The 24,888-nt window shown below is 36.1% G+C and overlaps 1 protein-coding gene across 2 annotated transcripts in view; it reads left to right on the top strand.

Moving 5' to 3' along the window:
* The window catches only part of ly75 (lymphocyte antigen 75), a 34,642-nt gene extending 10,463 nt beyond the window's left edge, over positions 1 to 24,179 (top strand). For both annotated transcript variants that reach the window (XM_079856901.1, XM_079856900.1), the window contains exons 11-35: positions 287 to 456; positions 5,311 to 5,519; positions 5,611 to 5,753; positions 5,867 to 5,948; positions 6,095 to 6,166; positions 8,779 to 8,902; positions 9,197 to 9,232; positions 9,340 to 9,509; positions 11,323 to 11,390; positions 11,499 to 11,566; positions 12,480 to 12,616; positions 12,697 to 12,805; positions 12,915 to 13,078; positions 14,126 to 14,255; positions 14,344 to 14,564; positions 16,882 to 17,044; positions 17,174 to 17,332; positions 17,578 to 17,700; positions 18,268 to 18,456; positions 19,768 to 19,991; positions 20,102 to 20,285; positions 20,379 to 20,537; positions 20,921 to 21,043; positions 21,213 to 21,401; positions 22,462 to 24,179. In XM_079856901.1, the coding sequence (XP_079713027.1) occupies positions 287 to 456; positions 5,311 to 5,519; positions 5,611 to 5,753; positions 5,867 to 5,948; positions 6,095 to 6,166; positions 8,779 to 8,902; positions 9,197 to 9,232; positions 9,340 to 9,509; positions 11,323 to 11,390; positions 11,499 to 11,566; positions 12,480 to 12,616; positions 12,697 to 12,805; positions 12,915 to 13,078; positions 14,126 to 14,255; positions 14,344 to 14,564; positions 16,882 to 17,044; positions 17,174 to 17,332; positions 17,578 to 17,700; positions 18,268 to 18,456; positions 19,768 to 19,991; positions 20,102 to 20,285; positions 20,379 to 20,537; positions 20,921 to 21,043; positions 21,213 to 21,401; positions 22,462 to 22,634 (3,589 nt within the window). In that variant the 3' untranslated portion in view covers positions 22,635 to 24,179. The remainder of the gene's footprint in view (positions 1 to 286; positions 457 to 5,310; positions 5,520 to 5,610; positions 5,754 to 5,866; positions 5,949 to 6,094; positions 6,167 to 8,778; positions 8,903 to 9,196; positions 9,233 to 9,339; positions 9,510 to 11,322; positions 11,391 to 11,498; positions 11,567 to 12,479; positions 12,617 to 12,696; positions 12,806 to 12,914; positions 13,079 to 14,125; positions 14,256 to 14,343; positions 14,565 to 16,881; positions 17,045 to 17,173; positions 17,333 to 17,577; positions 17,701 to 18,267; positions 18,457 to 19,767; positions 19,992 to 20,101; positions 20,286 to 20,378; positions 20,538 to 20,920; positions 21,044 to 21,212; positions 21,402 to 22,461) is intronic.
* The last annotated feature ends 709 nt before the right edge of the window (positions 24,180 to 24,888 follow it).

The raw sequence follows: 24,888 nt of genomic DNA, 5'->3' as shown, positions 1-24,888 counted from the left end.
GATTATATATATATATCATTTATAAACTTTTATCTTAGATGCGATTAATCGCGATTAATCGTGTGTATGTTCTAGAGGTTCTTGTTGCTAGATAGTTGCTTTCTTCTCTAAGTGAAAGAAAAATCATATTCTGGTCTCTACATATCACTAATTAAAACTTTTGTTCAAATCTCTAATCCCCAAGTATGATCAATAATAATAGTGAACCGATAATTACATAATAGGAGAACTCATGCTTATTTTTCTAATTTTCTAGTAACATGAAGATGTATAATCCTCTATCTAGATTTGAACAGGCCTTCATTAACAGTCTTCTGAAAGAGTATATCGGCTCTGGGGTTTCGTATTTCTGGACGGGGCTTCAGGACACTAAAGGGTCCGGGGAGTACCAGTGGATCAGTCAGGATGGGAGAGCAGATCGAGTCACCTACACCAATTGGAAATGGCTAGAACCAGGTAATGCATATTATGGATTTGGCTGTGGTTGTTCAATATCCTAATACATTTTTTTTAGCATTTGTAGCATCTTATTACTGTGCATTAGGGCTATCATTGGATAATTTTTTTACTCGCGATTAATCACACGCTTATCGTGAAATTAAGCATACACTATTTATCTTATTTAACATGTTAATTATGTATAGCCAGCAAAGTAAACCAGCAGATTGAAGGGTGACTCACAAAACTGTATTTTCTGCAAGCTTTTCTCAAAAAAGGACACTTTGAGACTCTAATGCCTGGTTCAGATTACACGATTTTTTTGTCTGTTACGATAGTCACTGTGTCTCAGATTACACGATTTTGACTCCTAAAAATCTTGTCATGTCGTGGACAAGAAACATGTCAGACTACACGTTGTTTTCCGACCAGTCATCGCGAGCCGTCTCACGCACTCACTCACTCGCACACACACACACACACACACACACTCACTCACACTCGCACACTCACACACTTACTCACATACACGCTCTCTCTCTCTCTCTCTCTCTCTCTCTCTCTCTCTCTCTCTCTCTCTCTCTCTCTCTCTCTCTCTCTCACACACTCACACACACACACACACACACACACACACACACTCACTCTCGCGCACACACACAGTCACACACACACTCGCTCACTCACTCACTCGGGAACACAGACTCTCACTCACTCTCCCTCACTCACTCGCGCGCCGTCGTCGTGGAGGACCGTTAAAAAATTAAACATGCTAGTCTTTCTGTCGTGATGTCGTGAAGCATCCCAGACGCGACGTAGGTTGTCGCCCACTATGACACACTATACGAGATGAAACGATTAGGGATGTCCCGATACCACTTTTTCACTTCCGATACCGATACCGATGCCGCAGCTTTGGCTATTTGCCGATACCGATATCAATCCGATATTTTTATTTTATTCTTGAACTAATACTAATAATAATAAAATATAATGGAAGCACTTTGCTCAATTAGCCACATAAAAACTCACTAAAATGGAGAACAAATACTTCTCCAGTATATAGTCCACAACAACAGTTGATAATGAAAGACTGCCAGCCTTTATTCAAAAGACCTTGAGATATGTTTGGTAACCTGAATGCATTTAAAATTAATTTGCTATATTTCAGATCAATATATTTGTTTCCTTAAAATTTTAATTAACTTTAACTTTATTCTCATCTGAATTATAAATAATTTATTTCTGTATAAAATAATACTAGCCTACTTTTAAAAACACATTTGATTTTCTTTTTTATTCAATGTAGAATGTGTAACTTAAAAATAAACAGATTAGTGCTCTGTTTTAGGACAAGAAATGAAAACCAATGCAATGATGAATGTCCAAAAGATGAGATCATTTTTGCTTTTAAACAGCGTGTGTGTGTGTGTGTGTGTGTGTGTGTGTGTGTGTGTGTGTGTGTGTGTGCGTGCGTGTGATTTTGGTTGGGTGACAGTTACAGTTTGACAAGAGTTTACAGTTTGACAAAAGCACAATGTTGTGTTTTACACAAATATAAGTAGGCTAAACACTTTTTGCAGTTTTAATGATGTCCTGTATGAAAATGACGGAGTATGTTTTTATGTTTCCACTGTTCGATCGCGCCCGTGCCTCTCTCTCTCTGACACACACACTCCAGCATTGCAATCTTGACATCGCAGCCTGTTCATTTTGCTGCGTTCACACCAAACCAAACGCGAATAGAGCGTCAAATTTGCGTCTATCGCGTCTAGTTCGATGCTTGAACAGTTTGAATCCATTCGCGCGTCCAAAGCGAATAGGACACGCCGCGCGCGTATAATGATAAAGTGAGCGTTTGAAGCGATGTAGACGCGCGTTCAGAGCTAAGGCGGGCTACAGATTAGGTGTCCCTAAAGAACCCGCATATGCGCGTATCTAACAGTAACGTTAGTTCCGTATTACATTAATTAATGTGCACGCGAGATTTATTTATTTTTATACCGTGTATTCTCTGTGTAAATCCATGCACCGAACGTACGTTCAGTTAGAATACGTACCGTTCCACCCCTAATGGGTATCGGATCATGGGTATCGGATCATAGGTATCGGATAATTTTTTTTCTCTCCTCCGATATCCGATCTAGCATTTTGGGCCAGTATCGGCACGATACCGATGCCGTGGATCAGATCGGGACATCCCTAGAAACGATCGAATCTTGCGTCCCGACGCCCGTTGTCGTTTGCGAATCCCCACGACACACTACGTCAAACGGATCGTGCCAAAATCGTGCTAAAATCGTGTAATCTGAACCAGGCATAAAAGGACACCAAACAACCCTTATAATTCATAAATGTATGCACACTGAAGCACCTATTAAAAAATAATTCACTTTGTATAGTTTGTGTACAGTGCAACAACAAAGAGCTTGTTCACATTTTAGACAAGTCAAATAACCGAACACACAGAGATGGCGGAAAAAAAAAACCTAAACCAATAGCATTGACGTATAACTATTACAGTACACGGATCCATTCAGAATTACTAATCACAGCAAAATACACATGACAGATCAAAACATTATCCTGAAATGTGTGGAAACAATGTGAATTTAGTGAAATGTGTCTGTGCATAAATACAATGTGCATGCAGGCATTAATAAATGCATCTATTTACGTGTTAACGTTGACAGCCCTACTGTGCATCTTATCTTTCATTGGGGTATATAATCAATAGAGTTGCAAATTTGCGGAAGGAGGTTAAAGAGTTAGTTCACCCAAAAATAAAAATTCTGTCAACATTTACTCACCCTGCCTCATGTCATTCCAAACCCGTAAGACCTTCGTTCATCTTCGGAACACAAATGAAGATTTTTTTGATGAAATCTGAGAGCTTTCTGTCCCTCTATTAACACAGTCTACCCAACTGACACTTTGACGCTTCAAAAAGTTCATAAAGAGATCGTAAAACTAATCCATATGAACGAGCGGTTTAGTCCAAAATTTTCTGAAGAGACACGATCGCTTTATGTGATAAACGGATTGAATTTAGGCTTTTATTCTCATTAACATTCATCAACTCACACAGGTTTAGTTGAGCTTCTGTTTATGTTTGCTGATCAAGGTTTGTATGTCAATAAAAGCCTAAATTCTATCTGTTCATAAAGCAATCGACTCGCTTCAGAGAATTTGGATTAAACCACTCAATTCATATGGATTAGTTTTACGATCTCTTTATGAACTTTTTGAAGCATAAAAGTGTCAGTTGCGTAGCTGTCAATGAAGGGATAGAAATCACTCAGATTTCATCCAAACAATCTGCATTTGTGTTCTGAAGGTGAACGAAAGTCTAATGGGTTTGGAATGACATGAGGGTGAGTAACCCTTTAAGCTGGGGAATCTTGGCAATACTACAAGTTGGAAAATTTACAGGAATTCATTGGAAATTTGGGGTTAATTTATACAAACTGTATCATATACAAACATAAATATAAACATTTTGTTTGGCCATAAGAAAAAAAAAGACGACATTTTTGAATTAAAATTAAAACTTAAATGAAAATGTATTTGTGAGTAGACCTTTAATTGATTCTTTCAAAGAACAACAAAAAAGCATGCATGTTGAATAAAGTAATAATAAAATAAACATATTCTCTATGATCTCAAAAAGTCAAGGCAAGTCATCTTCATTTATTAAAGGCAAGCATTTTCTCTCTAAATTTTTACTCTCAATCCTCAATATCCCTGCAGTAAGTAGTGTGCTGTATGCATGTTATTGAGTTAATTGATTAAGTACAGGGTAGAAATTCAGTGGAATTTGCATTAAATCTGGTAAGATGTTTTTTTTTTTGACTACATTTATATGGGACCTATTATGCTCATTTTCACATGATGTAAAATAAATCTCTGATGTCCTCGGAATGTGTCTGAAGTTTCAGCTCAAAATACCACCCAGATGTTTTATTATAGCTTGTCAAAGTTGCCCCTTTTTTGGTGTGAGGGAAAACCCTCCATTTTTGTGTGTGTGTCCCTTTAAATGCAAATTAGCTGCTGCTCCACCTCCGTTCAGAAGACTGCCGATTCTTTACACGAGCTTCGGATACTGGTTCAACATAACAGCCGAATTTCTCTCCGGAAAAATGTCAATAATACCCAGTAGCGAGTGCAGCCTTACATGTTTGAACCAGAGTCAGACACAAATGGAGAGACTCAGGAAGAGGTTGCAACTTTTAGACTGTACATGGACGTTTCTGAATGGTTAGTGGATACATTTATGGAACTTAGTTGTCGTGGAGTTACGTTGATTCATCTCATCGACTAGCCTGTACTGTCATGTTAATATCTAAACTGTTGTATAGGTGCTTGTGTGTGAACTGTATTAGGATGCCCACAGAGCCAGAAAATATATACTGCATAGAGATAGAGCAGGACAGGTATCGTTCTGTTTACGGTTATAATGTCGGACTGCTGCTTCTCACTCAGGGAGGGATCTAGTGCAGGTTTCCCTACTCTTATGTAGGAGTAGGGGGAAATTTGAAACAACTTGTTCTGAGAGGTTGATGATATAAAAGAGTATTGGGTGGATTTTTTACCATTATAGGCTGGTTGTTTACACACACTTTGGACACACAAACACCTTTTAAAGTGAATTTTGCATAATAGGTCCCCTTTAAGTTCCGTGTTAACCTTTAATTTTACAAATTTTCAGTTTATTCCCATATATTCTCATTAATTCCCATTGAAATTTTCCAACTTTGAAAATTCATGAAATTTTGCCCTAATAATAGGAGTAATATCCTAACTTTTTAAATATCATAAATTAAATAATTCAAAAGATTTTGCATTGAGTTTGAATGTGAATATGTGTTCCAGCTTTCGCCGGTGGCTGTGTGGTGATGTCTACTGGGAATCCTTTGGGCCAGTGGGCTGTTAAAAACTGCTCTCATTTCAAAGCTGGTAATATCTGTAAGAAACCCATAAAATCCATGGTCCAACCCACCCCAGATCCAATTGTGCCCAACCCCAATGCTTCCTGCGCACCAGGATGGGTCTCAAGGGAAGGCCTAAACTACTGTTACAAGGTGTGTTCAGGTGGTATTCATCAAGACAATGAAGACATTTTCTCGTTAGATCTAACTGACATCTTTTTGAATGTGTTTTCCGGGTCTGCAGGTGTTTCACGAGGAGCGTTTGAGCCGGAAGCGCTCGTGGGAAGAGGCGGAGCGTTTCTGTGAGGGGCTGGGAGGTCATCTGCCCAGCCTCGCTGAGACGAAAGATATGCAAGCGTTACATTTCATCCTGAGAGACTCTATCAGGTACAGATCGCTCAGTTTTTTTTCCCTATAACTCCCATTATCATACTCACACACAAAACCAAATACTGTGAAATGTATTGATTTGTATTTGTACTCTTTGTTTCCCTTTACAGTGATAATCGTTTTTTTTGGGTGGGGCTAAATCGTCGAAATCCAAATAACAACAACAACTGGGAGTGGAGTGATGGGCGTCCGGTGAGTCATTGACATGTGATGTTTCCAGAACAAAATAAAGACATAATTAAGTTGTGATCAGAGCCATCATTTGCTTCTTTATTAGTTTGTGTACTAAAGCTAATGTGTGAAATGTGTAGGTGTTGTAATTTGTGTCTTGGTAACAGGTCTCCATGATGATCTTTCCTGACGAGTTCAACGAAGATGATGCCTATAACAGGGATTGTGTTGCCTTTAAGGTGTGGTAAACAAAACTCACGAAACATTACCCTAGCATTGCATGACCTCTCATTACATCTTAATACTGCATTATAATGCAATATTAGCTAAAAAGAATAGCTAAAGGCTATTCTGGCATTATAATTTCCATACTAATAAAATACATAATTACAATCTTTACTTACTTGGCCATTAGAGTTATTTGGGTGGCTGTACTCTTTGATATTTCAAATCAATATTATAATGTCTTAATAAATAAAATATGACAGTTTTAATTTTATTTGACAATAAGAAAGCATCAACAGTAAAGTCAGATACAGATTCATTTTTATAGATTCATTACACTAAAGTAACAATTTACAATAAGATTTCATTAGTTAACATGAACTAACAATGAAAAATACTTAAGCATTTATTAATCTTAGTCAAGGTTAATTTCATTTTCAAAATTTACTAATACAACCCCATTTCCAGAAAACTGGGACATTTTGTAAAATGCGATAAAATCAAGATTCATTGAAAACTTTGAAAATCTTTTCTTTGTACTTTTGTCAGGTAAATAAAGGTTAGAGAGAATCAACAAATCACAGACCAACTTCAGTGTATTTTGTAAATATCACCAAATTTTGATTTTGATGGCCACAACACGCATCACCTACTGTGTCACATCACCTTTCCTTTTAATTACACTATTTAAATGTTTGGGAATTGAGGATACTAATTGTTGCAATTGCCATTGTTCTGCTTCCCATAAAAGTCATCCCAAGTCATCTCGATGGCAGTATATGTCTCTGTACAATCCCAATACATCTCAATGTCACACATAAGCAAGTCACCCATACCGTTTGCACTGATGCATCCCCATACCATGACAGATGTTTGCTTTTGCACCTGTCGCTGATGAAAGTCTGGTTGGTCCCTTTAGTATTTGGGACTGAGAAATCATGTCCGTTTTTCCCCAAAACAAGCTAAAACGTGGACTCATCTGACCACAGCACAGATTTCCACTGTCTTTTAGACCATCTGAGATGAGCTCGGGCCCAGAGAACTCGCCGGCATCTCTGCATAGAGATGATGTAGCCTATTTTATAGATTTCTCTTGCATTACAGAGATTCAAGTTGCATTTCGTGATGCAGTGGCAGACTGTGTTAAGTGATAACGGTTTTCAAAAGTACTCCCGAGCCCATATGGCTATTTTTTAACACCATAACATGATGGTTTCTCATGCAGTGCCATCTGAGGACTCGAAGGTCACACATTCAACAGAGATTTACTGCCTTGCCTTACACAGACTGAGATTCTCTAGATTCCCTGAATCTTTTCACAGAATTATGTATGCTAGATGGTGAAAGACCTAAATACTTTGCATTTTTGCATATAGAGTAGAAATGTGTTTTTTGAATTGTTTGACAATTCTCTCATGATATTTGGCACAAATTGGTGAGCCATGACCCGGCTGTGCTGGCAAAGACAGAGTTTTTGGTGGATGTTCCTTTTATATCACTATACTCTCACCTATTACCAGTTCACCTGCTAATTGTGGACTGTTTCAAAACTTGGATATTCTATAAGCAGTCTTTTCACTTTTATTTTGCCTCTGTCCTAACTTTTTTGGAGTGTGTTACAGCCATCAAAATTAAGATTTGTTTATATTTGCAAAATACAATTAATTTGGCTTGTGAAAACATTGAAATGTTTTTCTTTGTACTCTTGTCAGTTAAATAAATGTTCAAGAGAATGAACAAATTCTTGATTTTATTCGGTTTTACAAAACTTTTCTGGAATTGGGGTTGTACATCAATAAAATCAAAAGTTGTATATTAATATTATTTAATGGACCTGAGCTAGCATGAACTAACAATGAACACATATATTTTTATTAAATGTATTGCCCATTGTTAATGTTAGTTAACTTACTGTAGATTAACTAATGGGACCTTATTGTAAAGTGTTACCAATAACGCAATAAATGTTATCTAAACAACCTACAATGTTACATTAAACACTGATGTGCATAACTGATCACAAAAAATAATAAGAAACATAGCTATTTATATAAAATATAGTAAAAGCTCATGCATCACACAAACATTTACTTTAAAAAAAAAACAATATTTTAATGTAAAAGCTAAAATAGTGCTTAATGTTTTCTAATTTATGGTTATTATTAACAGGTTTTTCATTAAAATTACATTATAATGTAACTTATGTAATTCAAACATGACATGAAAACAGGGTTATAGTTAGTGAATATGTTTTAGTTTGATGTTTTAGTTTCATTGGGATGTGTAATGTTGAGGAGGGGGCAGTAATTGACACAAAACAGCCTTTCAGCGTTGGCAAACAACAGCCAATCAATAATCAGAAACCTAGAATAGTCACAGCATGACCTACATTATGGCCTCCGCCTTCTATTTGGGAGTAGAGAGAGATGGGAGATAAAACAGATCGATGGATTGTCATCAAACAAGATTAAAATACTCAAAAACACATCAGAGTTATCAAACTGCCAATAATAATAAGAACAAGAAAAACCTGGACAGTAGATGTTACACTGTAGAAATCTAGAAATTTTGAATTAAGAGGTTGTGATAATTATTACTATTCTGTGTTTTTGTGTTTTATCTTCAGTCTTCGAAAGGAACCTACAGGCCGTTTTTCTTCCTCCTGTATCATAATGCTCTTCCACGGCCTTTTTATCCCAGCACATTTCACTGTGACGCCAAACTGGAATGGGTGTGTCAGATTCCACGAGGTAAACAACACGCAACACTTTTAAGACCGCTTCCTGGCAAAGTGTAGATTCTAGTTTTAGTTAATACTGCTAACATAGATTCTATATTTTCTTTGCAAATTTTTTTGTTTAATTTGCAATTAAATGAGTTTGAAAAGTTCAGTCTCCTTCATTGTAATACTGTAAAAGTGTGACAAGTGCGTTCAGAATGTATATGTTCTAAGGAAAAAGTAACTGCATACAGGTTTGGAACAGTGTTAATATGTTTTTAACAAAAGCATTTTGTGATTTCATGGTGTTTGCATAATTCTTTAGGTCAAACACCTAAAACTCCAGAGTGGTACAACCCAGGTAGAGCATTCATTTCAAATTCCTACATTTTTGTTTTTGTTTTTTTGTGGATTATGTCTTTTTTTGTGTGCGGAAATCAGTGACATATTTTGTTTCACTACTAACAGATGGGCACCATAACACATCAGTGTTTATAGACGACCAGGAGTTCTGGTTTGTAATAGAGCCAAAGCTGTCGTTTGATGAGGCCGTGTTGTACTGCAGCAGCAACAACAGCAAACTCGCCACACCCGCCAGCCCTAATGCTGCCCGCCACCTTCAGGAACAACTTTTTCAGGTACAGTACCAGAGAGGGCAGACGTTTGAATTACAGGGCAGTTCAGGGGTGGAATGAGCCCTTAATTAAAGCTTTACCTTCTGAAGAATGTCAAAACAAAGCCTTTGTGAGGTCTTAAAAAGTAGTAACACAATTAAACAATAAAAATACTCTTTATGCGTAACAGAGCCAAAGTTCATGCATAGACAGACCACAAAACATTATTGAAAAAATCTGCTGCTCAAGAAACATGTATTATTATTATCACAGTTGAAATGGTTATGCCGATATTTTTTTTGTGTGTGTGTGGAAACTGTGATTACATTTTTCATGATTCTTTGATGAATAGAAAGTTCAAACAGCATTTATTTGAAATTGAAATGTTTTGTAACATTGTAAGTGTCTTTACTGTTACTTTTGATCAATTTAATGATGATTAATGATGACAATTTTATGAATAAAAGTACTAATTTGTTTTTAAAATGTACTGACCCCAAACTTTTGAATAGTAGTGTACTGAACCAAATATGAAGCAAGCTGTCTGCAACCAACTATCTTTTATTTATTAAATATATAGCATTGAAATAATATCATGATAATCAAGTCAAGTCAGAGTCAATACAGATTGTTTCAAAGCAGCTTTACAGGGATAAACAGGAAAATAAGGATCAATGATGCAAACAAAGTTCAATTCTGCTGTAAAGCAGCTCTAAAAAGATAATAGTGTCATTATTCGGCTCAAGTCAGTTCAATGTTTACTCAGTTCAATAAAAGTGTAAAGTTCATCAATTATGGAATTAGATGTAAGCTGCTCTACAGAATACATTAGTGTTGTTATACACTTTGAGTCAGTTCAATGTTAATTCAATTCAGTTCAATAACCGTGTCAGTGTTGCAAAAATTAGTCGAAACAAAGTCGATTCAGCTATAAAGCAGCTCTGCAGACAAAAGTGGTGTCAACGTCAAGCTCAATTCAGTTCAAGTTTTGTTCTCATCCAATAGTGTCAGATCAATAATATTACTGAATATTAAAATGATTAGTTAATCACAGATTTGCAAAACTAAAACTGAGCTTGCCATTTTACCTTTTGCGAAATAAACACACGTGGAAGTTGCGTTCATATCTATAGCAACACTTGGCTATGGGTGCATTTATTATTATTATATACATAATTGGGTGATTTTTTTATATACTTAGTGTATAAAAAATTTAACAAATCAGTTTGTTTCTTTTTTACCAAAGATTCTTTTGTACCTTAAAATAATGTTTCCAAAATCGTTTTAGTGGTTCATCAACTCGTAACAGGGTGAACGGCACTTCTGCATTCACTTTGCGACCCTATAACCCTAGAATCGTCTATAACCGCACTGTGCAAGTTTGCCAGATCGGGTAGCGGATCTGTAGCTCGAATGAGATAAATTTGACTTGCTTTACGGCAAGCGTTACCATAGCCGACAGGTGGAGCCTATATAAAAAAATAGCCGTTTCTGATGTCGCAATACATCATACTTCCATAAAATCATGCAACATACTCTACCTTGTCTGTGGACATCGTTATTTCCAAAGCCGGTGCTGGATAAACAAATAGCGTGCGTGCTGCGGTAGGCTAAATTATTTACGACAGCAGTAATGGACAATTCTGCTTCCAACCTGTAGGGGGACCGAAGAGGAAAAGTGCTTTGGTGAACCCATATACTCATAAAAGTACAATTTTTGATCCTCCATAACACAAGAAAGTATAGATCTGTTGGGTAATGGATTAAATTAATATGAGTGAATATGTGATTGTTCATATCAGCCAGTAATTAATTTAATTGTATTGACCTGTTGCAGCTTGCAGGAAAAGAGGTTGTGAGGTGGTGGGCAGACCTGCGTTATCCTGGTCCTCAGCTTCCCTTTATGTAAGTTGGCTTATCATACCTTATCTAAACCTCAATTACAGGCATGAACCTTTCTTTTATTTATCATTTATTGTCTTTTATATGCGTCTTTATTGTGTGTGCTTGCAGGTTCCACCACTATCATTCAGCGTTCCTGGGCAGATGCCCTTCTATCACTCCCATCTCTTTTGAACCCGGTATAAGAGTCTTATTGTGATTCCTAAAGTAATTTCAACATCTTGCAGAATTGATCTTGGAGCAGCTTGACATGTTTTTCATTTGAAGATGTTTCATGACTCATTCAAATGGCCTCCCTAGTTGTAGCACAATGGTACATTTCTGTGAATGTCGTAAGACCCATAAATCACTTCTATCTTGGCCAGGCCAGTGATTTCTTTTTTTTTTTCCTTTTTAATTGCCTTGGTGACATTTTCACTGACAATGAAAAAAGTTGAGTAAATATCCGTATAAATTTTATAAAACATTAACAGTTTTTAGGGTGTGTTGGTTCGCTTGGTTTGTTTGGCCCGGACCAAAAAAACAACAAAAAGCATTTAGTCTTGGTCCGCTTTGCATTCACACTGGCATTTTAACACCGAACCTAAAGGAATAGAGATATCTTCACAACCTGATTGATCGGCTTTTATTGCGTATATTTTCCAATGGATCTTAAAAAGCAATGCTGTGTGCTGGGATAAATGCTCTCATTTTATGTATAAATATTTAAATAAATTGTATAAATAATAGTTTAAATGATTTATTTTCCTGTAGCTCAATACAGCATAGAGGTCATGAGTTAATTTCCCAGGAAGAGCAAGAAATAATAAAATGTCAATGTCTACCTTGAATCCAATATTAGTCACTTTGATTAAGTTTAAATAAATTTAAATAAATAATATTTATAATATTTTTCTTCCAGACACACTACTTATAAATGACCCCTCCCAAATGTTATTTATTAGTACTATTATATAATTATATGGTCCATTTTGTACAAGAAAAGCCAATAAAACATTTTAATTGCTTTCATAATAGAGGATAAGTAATAAGAACAGTTATGATTTATGAAGCAACTCAGATGATCCTCTTTAATCTTTTTTTTCCCTGTAGGTTTTACCAGAAGCTGTAATGAAAGACAGCCCTTTGTGTGCGAGACCCTGAATGTCACTTCTGCGGAGAAAGGAACCCCAGAACCGCACCCACTCGGCACCCCGTGTGAAGGAATGTCCCAGCACTTCAAAGACAAGGTCTGACATGCCAATCACATCCCTTGAAATTTGAAGATGTGTGTGTTTTTTAATGCCATCATTGTATATATGTATTGCAGTGCTACAGGCCCTTAACTGAAACTTATTTCCAAAACTTCAATGATGCCAATGAGCTCTGCAAAAGCCTGAAAGGCTCGATGCTCACCATATCTGACCAAGTTGAACAGGGTTTGTTTGATTTTATATAGCATTAAAATCCACGAGAACATATTTAAATATAAACACATCTTTAACACACTTAACAACTTTCCATCATGTGCACCTTGCCTCCATCTAGACTTCATCACTACAATGTTACCGCAGTTACCTGGGCAACCTCAGAAGGTCTGGATTGGTCTGAAGTTCAAGCCTCATGAGACTCAGTGGGTGGATAACTCGCCAGTTGAATATCTGAACTTCAATCCTCTCCTGCATGGCCAGTTACGACCCATATTCATCAATGCAAGTGTCCATCTGCTTTGAAAGTCTTACTGTAAATTATAATTTTGACCACAAAATTGTGGTCAGAAGGGGGGTTATTTTATAAAAACAGGAAATATGTTTAGATTAATGGATCTAATGTAAGCCTAGCTTCTTCTTTAAAGGTTAGTTTACATTAAAAAAAAAACTTTTTTTAGCAAGGATGCATTATATTGATCAAAAGTGACAGTAAAGGCATTTATAATGTTACAAAAGATGTATATTTTAAATGTTAAAAAATTATATTCACCAAAGAATTCTGCATTTTTACGCATCCACAAATTATTAAGAAGCACAACTGTTTTCAACATTGATAATAATAAGAAATGTTTCTTGAGCAGCAAATCAGCATATTAGAATGGTTTCTGAAGGATCATGTGACACTGAAGACTGGAGGAATGATGCTAAAAATTCAGCTTTGTTACCACAGGAATAAATTACATTTTAGTGTATATTACAATAGAAAATGGTTATTTTAAACTGTAATAATATTTCATAATATTACTATTTTACTGTATTTTTGATCAAATAAATGCAGCCTTGACTTATTTCAAAAACATAAAAAAGTCCCTAGTCTTTAGAATGGTACTGTAAAAGCAACATAATATTGATCCATCACACTTGAATGGTCTTCTGAAGTGATACAATAACTTGAAAACAGACATGCAAGAACATTTTTGGTATTTTTGGAGCTTGACAGCCTCAGTCCGCATTCACTTTCACTTTATGGAAAAGAGCATCATGAACATTCCCCAAAATATCTCTTTATTTGCTTAATGGAAGAATGAAACTTATACGTGTCGCTCTATAAAAATAGAAATATACTAGTCACTCTAATGCAAAATGAAAAGTGGAGGAACACATTTTGTTTTATTCATCTCCATATGCCACGTCATGTATTCAGTTGGCTTTACTTTTAATATCATAAGCAAACATTTCATTCAGAATTTTACATTTTGAGGCCATAGAGTAATCCTGATACACCTAATCTGACTTATTTTCTCCTTTTCCTCTTGAATTTCTTGGCAGACGTTTGAACAAGACTCCCTGGAGCTCTGTGCCTACATGTACAATGATGATCATTCTGACATGATGGGCACCTGGGACTACACCTCCTGCTCTGACCGGCAGAATCTCAGCATTTGCCAGCATTATGCAGGTATGAGCCACCAGCGACCGTCTCAGTCATCTGTATGTTAAATTAAATAGCGTTCTGCTGATTAACATCCAACTGACAATTTCCCCAGATAAACCAGAGGAACCTAAGCCTGAGGATAACTTCACAGTTCATGATCATACATTTAGGGTGGTACAGCAGGACAATTTAACTTGGTCAGAGGCTCTTCAGTTGTGCCGGTACAACGATATGGACTTGGCCAGCATACCGAATGCATATGTCCAAGCAGTGCTTACAGTGCAAGTTTCTCGAAGAGGACAGCCACTCTGGATTGGACTCTTTAGCGAAGACGTGAGTGAAAATCACACACTCCCATACACTACCGTTCAAAAGTTTGGGGTCGGTGCGATTTTTGAATGTTTTTGAAAGAAGTCTCTTATGCTCAGCAAGGCTACATTTATTTGAGCGAAAAAGCAGTAAACAGTAATATTGTTACAATTTAAAATAACTATTTCTATTTCTGTGTATATTTTAAAATGTAATTTATTCCTTGGATGGCAAAGCTGAATTTTCAGCAGCCATTACTCCAGTCTTCCTGTCACATGATCTTTCAGAAATCATTTGGACCCACTTAAAGCTACAATATGTAATTTTTTTTGCTGCTACGGGTCGCTAACCTCTTACAATAACAAAGGCGTAGGTTGATGACGCTTAAGTGTAATTATGGAACTTGTCGTCTTGCTGATAATAATGTGTATGGATGTTTTTAACATGACTGTGGTATGAAGCAGGGCGCGATTGCTAATAAGAGACAGATATCAGCGTCACACGCGAGTCCCGCTGATATAAAGGAATAAGGACATTTAATTCTACCGAACTACCCACAAATGCTGAATTAATACTCACACAGGTCAGTTTATTAGACGAATTAAACTTGTGAGGTAACGCAGCGCTGTTTCACTTGGTCTACACTATCACACTAAACTGCATTTGAGTGTGTTGAAAGTTATAATGTTATTCAGTGTGTTAGTTTGTTGTCTGTATGAGACTAGCAGTAAGCTAGATCAACATTAGAATAACATACTGATCATATTCTAGCATTTCATCATGTTGAGCTATATAACATTGATTAGTTTATGTACATTTGCTCACCTGTCTAAAAAAGTACATGCAAAAGCGGCGTCTCTGTCAAGTCGAAGTTAGTCACGGACGCGGAGAAAACGCCACGCCGATATTGATCCTCGTTTTAGTTCTCCTTTTGACCCAAAGTCTGCTTGCCATGGTCCATAATGTTTGAACGAAACAACAACAGTGTGAGCGTTCAGCCGCTAGACATTACTCAGTTGTCCACGTCTGTCGCCATGGTTACTATGGCAGTACGAGCAGAAACCAGGGATAACGCGGATATTACATCATTGACAGGCGACAAGTGAACAGGGACGAGCCATTATTTAAATGAAAATTTAAATGAAATTTCTCTGAAGTTAAAAATCTTTGGGAACTTTTGGGATATTGTAAGTACACAACTGCAGGAAATATATCAAGTGATTTTTGCATATTTTATTACAAAAATCTTACATATTGTACCTTTTAATATTAAGTGTTTTTAACTACTGTGTACAATTAAATTAATAATTTGATACGATGCACTTATTGTGTAAATAAATACATGTTTTTACATTGTACTTTAATTCTGTAATTACTTCTTCTATATTTACACTGTTGACACTTCCCTTACCCCATAACCCATGCTTAAACTTACCCATACAACCAAACCTGTTCATAACCTTACCTTTATCCCACCTCAATAGCATCAAAAGTGTTTTGTAATTCAACATGAACACAATACGTCCATTGTAGTTAAAGACACCTAATATAAAGTGGGACCGATCATTCTAATATGCTGATTCGTTACTTAAGAAACATTTCTTATTATTATCAGTGTTGAACCGTTTTGTGTGTTAATAGTGTTGTGGAAATCATGATTAATATTTTCCAGGATTCTTTAATGAATATAAAGTTCAAAAGAACAGCGTGTATTGCTTTTGTAAAATTATAAATGTCTTTACTGTCACTCTTGATCAATTTAATTCGTCCTTGCTGAATAAAAGTATTAAAGGGGCTATATGCTTTTTTCTGAAATTTAAACTCGCGACTGACACCTGTGGCCAAAAAACAGAACTGCTCTTCCTTTCTGCTCGCTCTCGTACTTGCACACTTCACAAGTCATCCGCTGCAAAGAAGTCAACATTATGTTTACAGAGGTAAGAACAGTCAAATACATATATTGTTTGAGAAACTAAGTTTGTTTGCTGACTAGCGGTGGTGGCAGAGTGATCTGAAACGTTTAACATGAACGCGCTTGACGTCACATCCGGAGACAGCGCGAAAAATCCGACCCGACAGAAAATAAGAAAAATAGGATACAGGCTTATAGGTGCACCCACTGTGAGCTGACAAGGTGTCAGTATGCTCATCAGGAGATGTTTGAGTCATACATGGTCAAATAAAAAGGCTATTGTTACGTTTATTTTGGGGAAAAAGTTGCATATAGCCCCTTTAATTAAAGAAAATATTTCGGACCCCAAACGTTTTTTTTATGGTTTATTACATACTGGAACAGTTCAATGTCATGAACATCTTTGATTAATATTTGTTTTTAATCAAGGAAGGGGAGCACTACCACTGGACAGATCACAGCCACACGGAGTTCAACCGCTGGTCCTCTGAAGCCACTGAAGGGGCCTGTGTGTATCTGGACACCGACGGTTTCTGGAAGGCCACCGAATGTGAAGAGGAGCTTTCAGGAGTGATCTGCCACATCCCACACAGTGAGGATCATTTGTTCCAAAGCTAATTCAATTCATAAATGATAACTGCTAAACTGATCTAATGATATTCAACTGCTTTTCATTATTTACACACATACGTTTTGCTTTAAAATGCATTTGTCATAACAGATAAGACCGTCACTCCTGAAGTGAATCCTGTCACATGTCCCCACAAAAGCAATGGACAGAACTGGATCCGCTTTAAGAAGAACTGCTACACGTTACTGCTGGGGTCCTCCAGGTGGGGGACCTACAACATCAATGAACAGCAGATCTGCAAGGCTCTTGGTACGGATGGTGCTTAATCGTATCTGGGACTTAAAATACTAGATAAACTATTCTGCAAAACATCTTGTTCATGTTTCCTTTACTGCTGTGTTTTCAAAGTTTTATGGTATGCAGAAACGGCAACTAGCAACTAATCAGCCGTGGTCAAAGCTGATTATGAACATAAATGCTAATGTTTAATGATTTCTATGGAGCATTACATGAATTTCATGATGTTTTATGGTAATCTTGCCTGTATGTTTTAGCCGGGTATGGAGAAATCCTGACCATTCGGGATGAGGCCGAGAATGATTTCATCAGGCAGCAGTTGCAGCCGTTCAAAAACTTGGTGTCATTTGTGTGGCTGGGAATGAACAGAAACATGACCGGTAAGATGATCACTTCTCAAAGTTCAATCTTGTCAGTTGTGTTATCTTAATAGCCAATTATCAGACTAAATATTCAAAAAATTTCAAACACAACTTTTACATTTTAACTGATTTTAAAACACTAGACATGATATATTTGCTGTCTTTGTAAATGGTTAGAGAGAAAAACTGGGCATCACACACTTTCACAGACCTTCAAGTAACTCCAAACTCCTGTAAAAACAAGCGCCTTTTTGCTAGGAGGCGCATGTCAATTGAAAATAATATGTGTTCTAAATTCAGGTAAATGTCAAACATGTTTGATTTCCTCCGACTGGATGGAATCATTGTCCGAATCTAAAAAAATCTGAGTTTGTGCCTATAATATGACACAATTTTCTATGAAATCTGTCAACTCTGACTCGCTAAGTGGCTTTTGCTAACTAGCGTTGACTCCTCCAGACTGTTAACTAGGGCAAAAATCTGTCCAAAAGTCATGCCAGCCTTTATAGGGAAAGATGGATTGAGTAAGAAAGTATAAGATACTGTAGCTGTTCATTTTTGCCCTGTATGATGTCTTTGTTTTAGATGAGCAGCTGAAATGGCTTGATGAAAGCAATGTGCAGTTCTCCAACTGGAAATATGGTGAAAGACCAAACATCTCAGAACCCTTCATGGCTGGCCTCAACGTGATTGGAGAGTGGGAAATAATAAACAACAAACGTCTTTTCGATGCCTTCAGACAGCGAAGTATTGTGGTGTGCAAGATTGAAAATGGTAAAGCAACACCAATGAGTTTTCAGCTTGTTTTACCTTTTATAAACTGTACAAGTATATCTTAAACTGCTAAATGAGCAATTGACATGTAATCCATCTGTTACTCAACAATCAATCAATCAATATTAGTATGCGTGCCTTTTTCATGACCTCATATTAATTAAAAAACAACTACTTGAAATAGAGAGCCAAATATTTTCATTTATTTATTATAAAATGTATGTGACACTGCATAATTATTTAAAGACCTCATGAAATGAAAGTAGTAATTTTGTAGCTTTGAAAAAAAAAAAAAGCACAAGCCCTTCAATATGTCCTGGCCCAGGAAAATACTGTAGGAAAGAAAATTGTGATTGCCAAACCAGCCAAATACCATGCAATCTTTAAGTGAACAAAAAAAAAAAAAAAAAAAAAATAATAATAATAATAATAATAATATATATATATATATATATATATATATATATATATATATAGATTAGGGCTGTCAAAAGATTAATCGCGATTAATCGCATCCAAAATAAAAGTTTGTGTTTGCATAATATATGTGTGTGTACTGTGTATAATTATTTTGTATATATAAATACACACACATGCTTGTATACATTTAAGAAATATTTGCATACATATACTGTATATATTTATATATAATTTATATTATATATAAATATAATTTTTTTATATATAAATTATACAAAAATCAACATTTTTCTTAAACAGTTGTGCTGCTTAAAGTTGGCAATGAAACGGAAGTTATGATTTCCTTGTTCCTTATTGTAACGTATATCAGAGTGAAAAATGTAGGGCGGGACTTGATTTTTTTTCCCATCGTGACTAGATTATATCAATGGATGGTTGTGGTTTGCTGTGATCTCATATGAGTAACAGGTTTTCCCTCCCTCATCAGAGAAGAGAAGAGATGCAAGAGGGAGGGTTATTTTTATTAAAGATTATGAGGGCACATAAAAATAAAAATAAAACAGATAAATAATGCAATATTCCATAAAAAAAAAAAAATAATTGTCCATTTTGATTTCATGGTGACATGGTGATTCAAATTGTGATGCATTTTTTTTTAAAGATTTTTATTGATTAATCGAATGTTCAAAAGAACAGCATTAAGCATTATAAGCATAATAAACAGCATTATTATTAGCATTTGGTGGGTATTTAAAGTGTCAGTCCTTGCTGAATAAAAGTATTAATTTCTTTTAAAAAAAATGGCAGTGTTTACATCTATGTAGATAGTCTAGTAGCCAAAATTCTCGATGTAGCTTGTGGTTTGTCAACTTACAAAAATGTCTTTTACAGATCCCAAAGATGAATTCATGAAGGGCGTGGTTGACGTTAATACTCCGGATGGCATAAGTTACCGTCGGGTGGCAAAGAAAATGGACTGGTATCAGGCACTGCAAGAGTGTGGAAGTAATGGAGGCCATCTTGCCAGCATTAGTGACAAAACGACTAACGACAACATGGCGCTGATCGCCAAAAGGGACGGCTTTTCACTGTGGATTGGCCTCTCCAAACAAGATGTACACAGTTTCTGTGATAATAGCAACAATTGACTGCAATTACTAACTGTGAGCTTAAACTTTTGCTCTCAATTGTTATCATTATGAATTTTTAATGGCTCTTTCTCTAGGTAAGCGGTTGGCCCTTTGAATGGTCAGATGGGACCGCGATGAAATTCAAACCAGATGGATTTGTAGATGATGGCCATGATTCTGAGGAAAAGTGTGTGTTTGTTGACTCCAAAGGCACCTGGTCATCTGTCAACTGCCATGCAGCCCAACAAGGGGCCATCTGCTACAACAACATCAATAAAAGTAAGACAAGCATGCAATAACACAACACAAACGTAACTGTTGTTCTGAAAAGTTCAGTCTGAAACTGGTTTCTCTTTCATTTTTTTCCCCCAGGAACTAGTGCACATCTCTCTTCTCAGTCCAGCAGTAGTTGTCCTAAGAGTGATAGTCAGACCTCTTGGGTCCTGTTTAACGATCACTGTTATGCTTTCAACACGTACAACTACTCAGTCTTTACCATGGAGAGTGCCAAGAACGTGTGTCAGAAACTGGGTGAGTATATTTCTTTACTTTAGCAATTTTAACCTAGTTTCACATTCAGTTGGGAGCTTTTTTTGTCTTGATTAGACAGGAAGCGACAACACACATGTGAATGACCAGTTTGTCTAGTTTTACACGCTATTTAGGGGCATATCTGAAATGTATCTAACCACGATAACAGCTCTTGCCATTTTTCTGTGCAATAAGCATCGGATGGTGGGTGAACAGACTGAGACTAACTTTCAGTGGCACTTTACATGGTTACTGTTATTTCAACCCCTGTTTTAGGACCAGTTTCTCAAATCCAAACCCCAACATAATCACTAAAAACTGTACAAACCATCCAAAAATCAACCTGAAAGTGTCTAACAACATCTTGTATTTCTCCTGTATAGATTCTTCGTCCAAGCTGTTAACCATAAAGAGTAAAGAGGAGAATGATTTTGTCTCCAACTATATGAATAAGAACCCTTCCATCACCAGCCGAGTGTGGCTGGCGCTCAACATGGACTCCAAAAGTAAATTAATGAATAATCTACCTTCAAGCTCACCATGTCTTTTTTTAAGAGATATATATTGCAACATGGATCATTAAATTACACGGTGGAAAAATAGAAATGTTTACAAATGAGAAGAGATAAACTTTGTGGACTTATTTCAGCTCTGTAAATCTTTGTTTCCTCTAAGGTAAGCCCACTGGTTGGCAGGACGGTAGTGAACTGGACTTCTCTAGCTGGGATGAAAAATTGGGGCCGAAATTATCACAGGAGTCGGACACATCGCAGATCTGCGCAGTCATGGTCTCCAGCAAAGGCAGCTGGACCCAAGCCAACTGCTTGTACAGCCGCAGCCGACTCGTCTGCAAAGCACCTGCCCGTGAGTCCTCAAAATTTCTTGAAAATGGCTCATAAAATACATATAATCAATAATAATATGTGCTAAATATTAAATATAAATATATTTTATTAATAATTCATAATTTTATTAACTTTATTGTACACACACATAAATACATACATATATATATATATATATATATATATATATATATATATATATATATATATATATATATATATATATATATATATATATTAAACCAAGATAAAACATATCAGAACTTTTTCACATTTAATGTAAAAATTACAACCTATGCAATGCCACTGAAAAACCATTTATTAATTCAAATAAAAACTTTAAATAACCTGACGGCATACGTGTGCAGACCTTTTTTTATTTTTAATTGGGTATGTGGTTGTGATCAGATTTAACTAATCATCAAGCTCATGTGAAATAATACAAAACTGTTTTCACCTGAGGTGAATCTGATCAACTCCAAAAGGCTGCAACTAACGATTATTTTTTATAATTGATTAATCTGTCGATTACGTTTCTGATTAATCGGATGAAAAAAATAAAATAAATAATAATACTACATTATTTTAAACAATGTAATTCCACATCCTGCCCAATGCTGTCCCCTAAACAGTGTGTAATATAAAAGCATATGAAAACAAATATAGTAAATGTATCTATGTAGGCTATGATGTACATTATAAGCAACAAGGGGTTAAAATATAAACATTAGATTCTAAACCTAAAAACAACCAATTGCTTTTCTGAAAGCAGAAATTAAAATGACTAAGTTAAAAATAATAAACAAAATGTAAACAAGCACAAAATTTTATTATGTACAAGGTATGAGGAACACACATTTATTCACTGAACATAGTGATTACATTCCAACAATAGTGCCTTTACTGCACATAAATGTGGCTACTTGTGTTACATGTATATTTTTAAACCTACTACACTTAATTTCTAACAAAAATATTTGACTGTTGATTGTTTTTCATCTATCAATGGTTTTCAGTGGCATTGCAAATTCCAAAAAAAGCAACATTATGGTATGACATGTTGTATATTGCATGTGCAGATCCAGGTAGCCCTGTGGCTTTGATCTTCTTCATCATTGTACTCCTCTGCATCATCGTTGCCGGCGTCTTCCTCCTATACCAGAAAAACAAGCATCGCTTCCATTCGACTGTACGTTACCAGCGCAACTTTGATGACGCGGACAGCACAAGTATAATTAATAATGCAGAATAACGCCTCAACTGAATAATGTCAAATTAAACGGTAGCTATTATGTGCCTTTTACGATAAACACGATCAACAGGAACACCTGCTTCAGTGGTTCAAACTAAGGTTATTTATTATCCACCCCACAGCATGGCTTAAATAGATGACTCAACAGTTTTTGTAAATGAAAATAGGAGTGGGAATGTTTGAGGTTTTAATGTCTGAAATGGTTGTGTATATTTTAATGGGAGGATTGCTGGTACTTTCCGTACTATAAAAATTTGATTGTGTTACTTTGATTTTGATAACGTAATTTCAAGAAAAGCCAGAGTTTTTCACTCCTCTTGAGCACCACTGAATATTAACTTGCACTTAGAGCTGGGAAGATTTTAAGATTGTACATTTTGGAAGATTTTCCTCTTTTCTTTTTGAAGATGTTATTTTAACAGAGCGTCAATGATCCCAAACCTAGTTATCGGTTTTCCTTCGTTTTTTTTTTTCTTTCTTATTTGATTTCTGAAAGCCACTCTTTAAAATTCATAGATTTATTAGTCATCACTCAATAGAACATTCCAATCAAACTTGCCATAATGGTGTTTTTCCACAGTGTTTTGTTTTCCTATGATGATGTATCATGTACTTCTCCTTGTATAATGGCTTGGTTTGCTTTCATTAATATCCAAGTTCTGTACAACAGCTTATGGTAATGCAGTGCACTGAGTGCAGTGCAAGACGCTTATGATAAATTACATTCAGAGATTATATCTATGCACTCTTTTGCTTAATTCACTCAAACTACTGAAATCTGATGCACTTTAACGAGCTGTGTGAATCGAACTATTAGTGAAGGATTTAGTACATGCTTTGTAAATATTTAATTATTTTTTTGTCGTTGCTGTTGATTTGTTTGTTTGGTTTTTTTTTTTTTCTTTTTTACTCCAAACTACACCAAAGATGATTTGGGAATTGATGGTAATGTATTGCAAACCCAAACATGTTAACTAAAGCTGCTTTTGTAAAAAGATTTTTTAAGAGAATCTTTTGTGATCCTTGTCTTTGATTTGAATACATATCAGCTTTCCTCTGTTTTGACCACAGCAGAAGATGCTCAATAAAACAATGTACGTCTTCTAATAGTATATGTCCTTTGTTGGTGAATATTAAAAGAAATGTTGGTTACACTTTATTTTGATGGTTTTAGACATTCTGTTGACTATAAGTAATGTTGCAGGTACCCCAGACAGCAAAATAGTGTCGGCCCAGACCCGGCCCACATCTGGAACGCGTTGAATACACATGTATGACACTATGCTGCTGTCTGGGACATGTCTACTCACTCTCTTTAGAGTAGACTGTTAGGTTAGGGTTAGTAAAATAAGCTGACATGTAGTTACAAAGTTACTTATAGTCAGTAGAATGTCTGTTGGGGGAGCATCAAAATAAAGTGTTATCAGATATTAAGCAGACAGTCTACTAATACTCTATTAATACTCTAATGAGAGTGAGCAGCATTACTTCTAGTCAACAGAATGTCTAAAAGGAACCATCATAATAAAGTGTTACCGAAATGTTTTGGGGTCACGGTGTTAAATTAATTGATAGTTTTAGTTGCAAAGTTGCAATATTCATTAGTATCTACATGCTGCTTTAGTATTTATCCAAGCTGCCTAAAAGGCGGTATTTAATGCACAAGCCATTTACATGATAGGAAACTAATGGTTCAGGGCAAATAGAATACTAAAGTGAAGAACAGATGTACTTAAGGTGGCTTGTATGTCATGCTATTATATGTCATTCATACTAAACTGAATGTTATACAATGTGTATGGAAAAAGCATAATGTAGATAGGTAGGCTGGTGGCACGTGTCAAATGTACTTCCACATGAATGGCTTGACCCAGGGTTCATCCAGATCTGACGTTCGCGTGCCCATTGTACACCGTTTCGATGGTTGACGGGGTTCATCATAGGCACCATCGTTAAGATTTCGATATGACTTGTGCCACAGTTGACCTTCTGTTGGCTCAGACCAGACGGGATAGCCTTCATTGCCCTCGTGCATTGATGAGCCTTGGGCGCCCAACACTCTGTCGCCGGTTTGTTGTTTGTCCCTCCTCGGACCACTGTTGGTAAATTCTCACCAACCGGGAGCAACACGCATGCCTTGCCGTTTCAGAGATACTCTGACCCAGTTGGCTTGCCATAACAATTTGGCCCTTGTCAAAATCGCTCCGATCGTTATTCGTGCATCCAACACGTTAAGTACAAGAACTGATTGTTT

The sequence above is a fragment of the Squalius cephalus genome (genome assembly GCF_949319135.1).
Source record: "Squalius cephalus genome assembly, chromosome: 22".
NCBI classification, from domain to species: domain Eukaryota; kingdom Metazoa; phylum Chordata; class Actinopteri; order Cypriniformes; family Leuciscidae; genus Squalius; species Squalius cephalus.
This window is presented reverse-complemented; position numbering and strand designations above follow the sequence as displayed.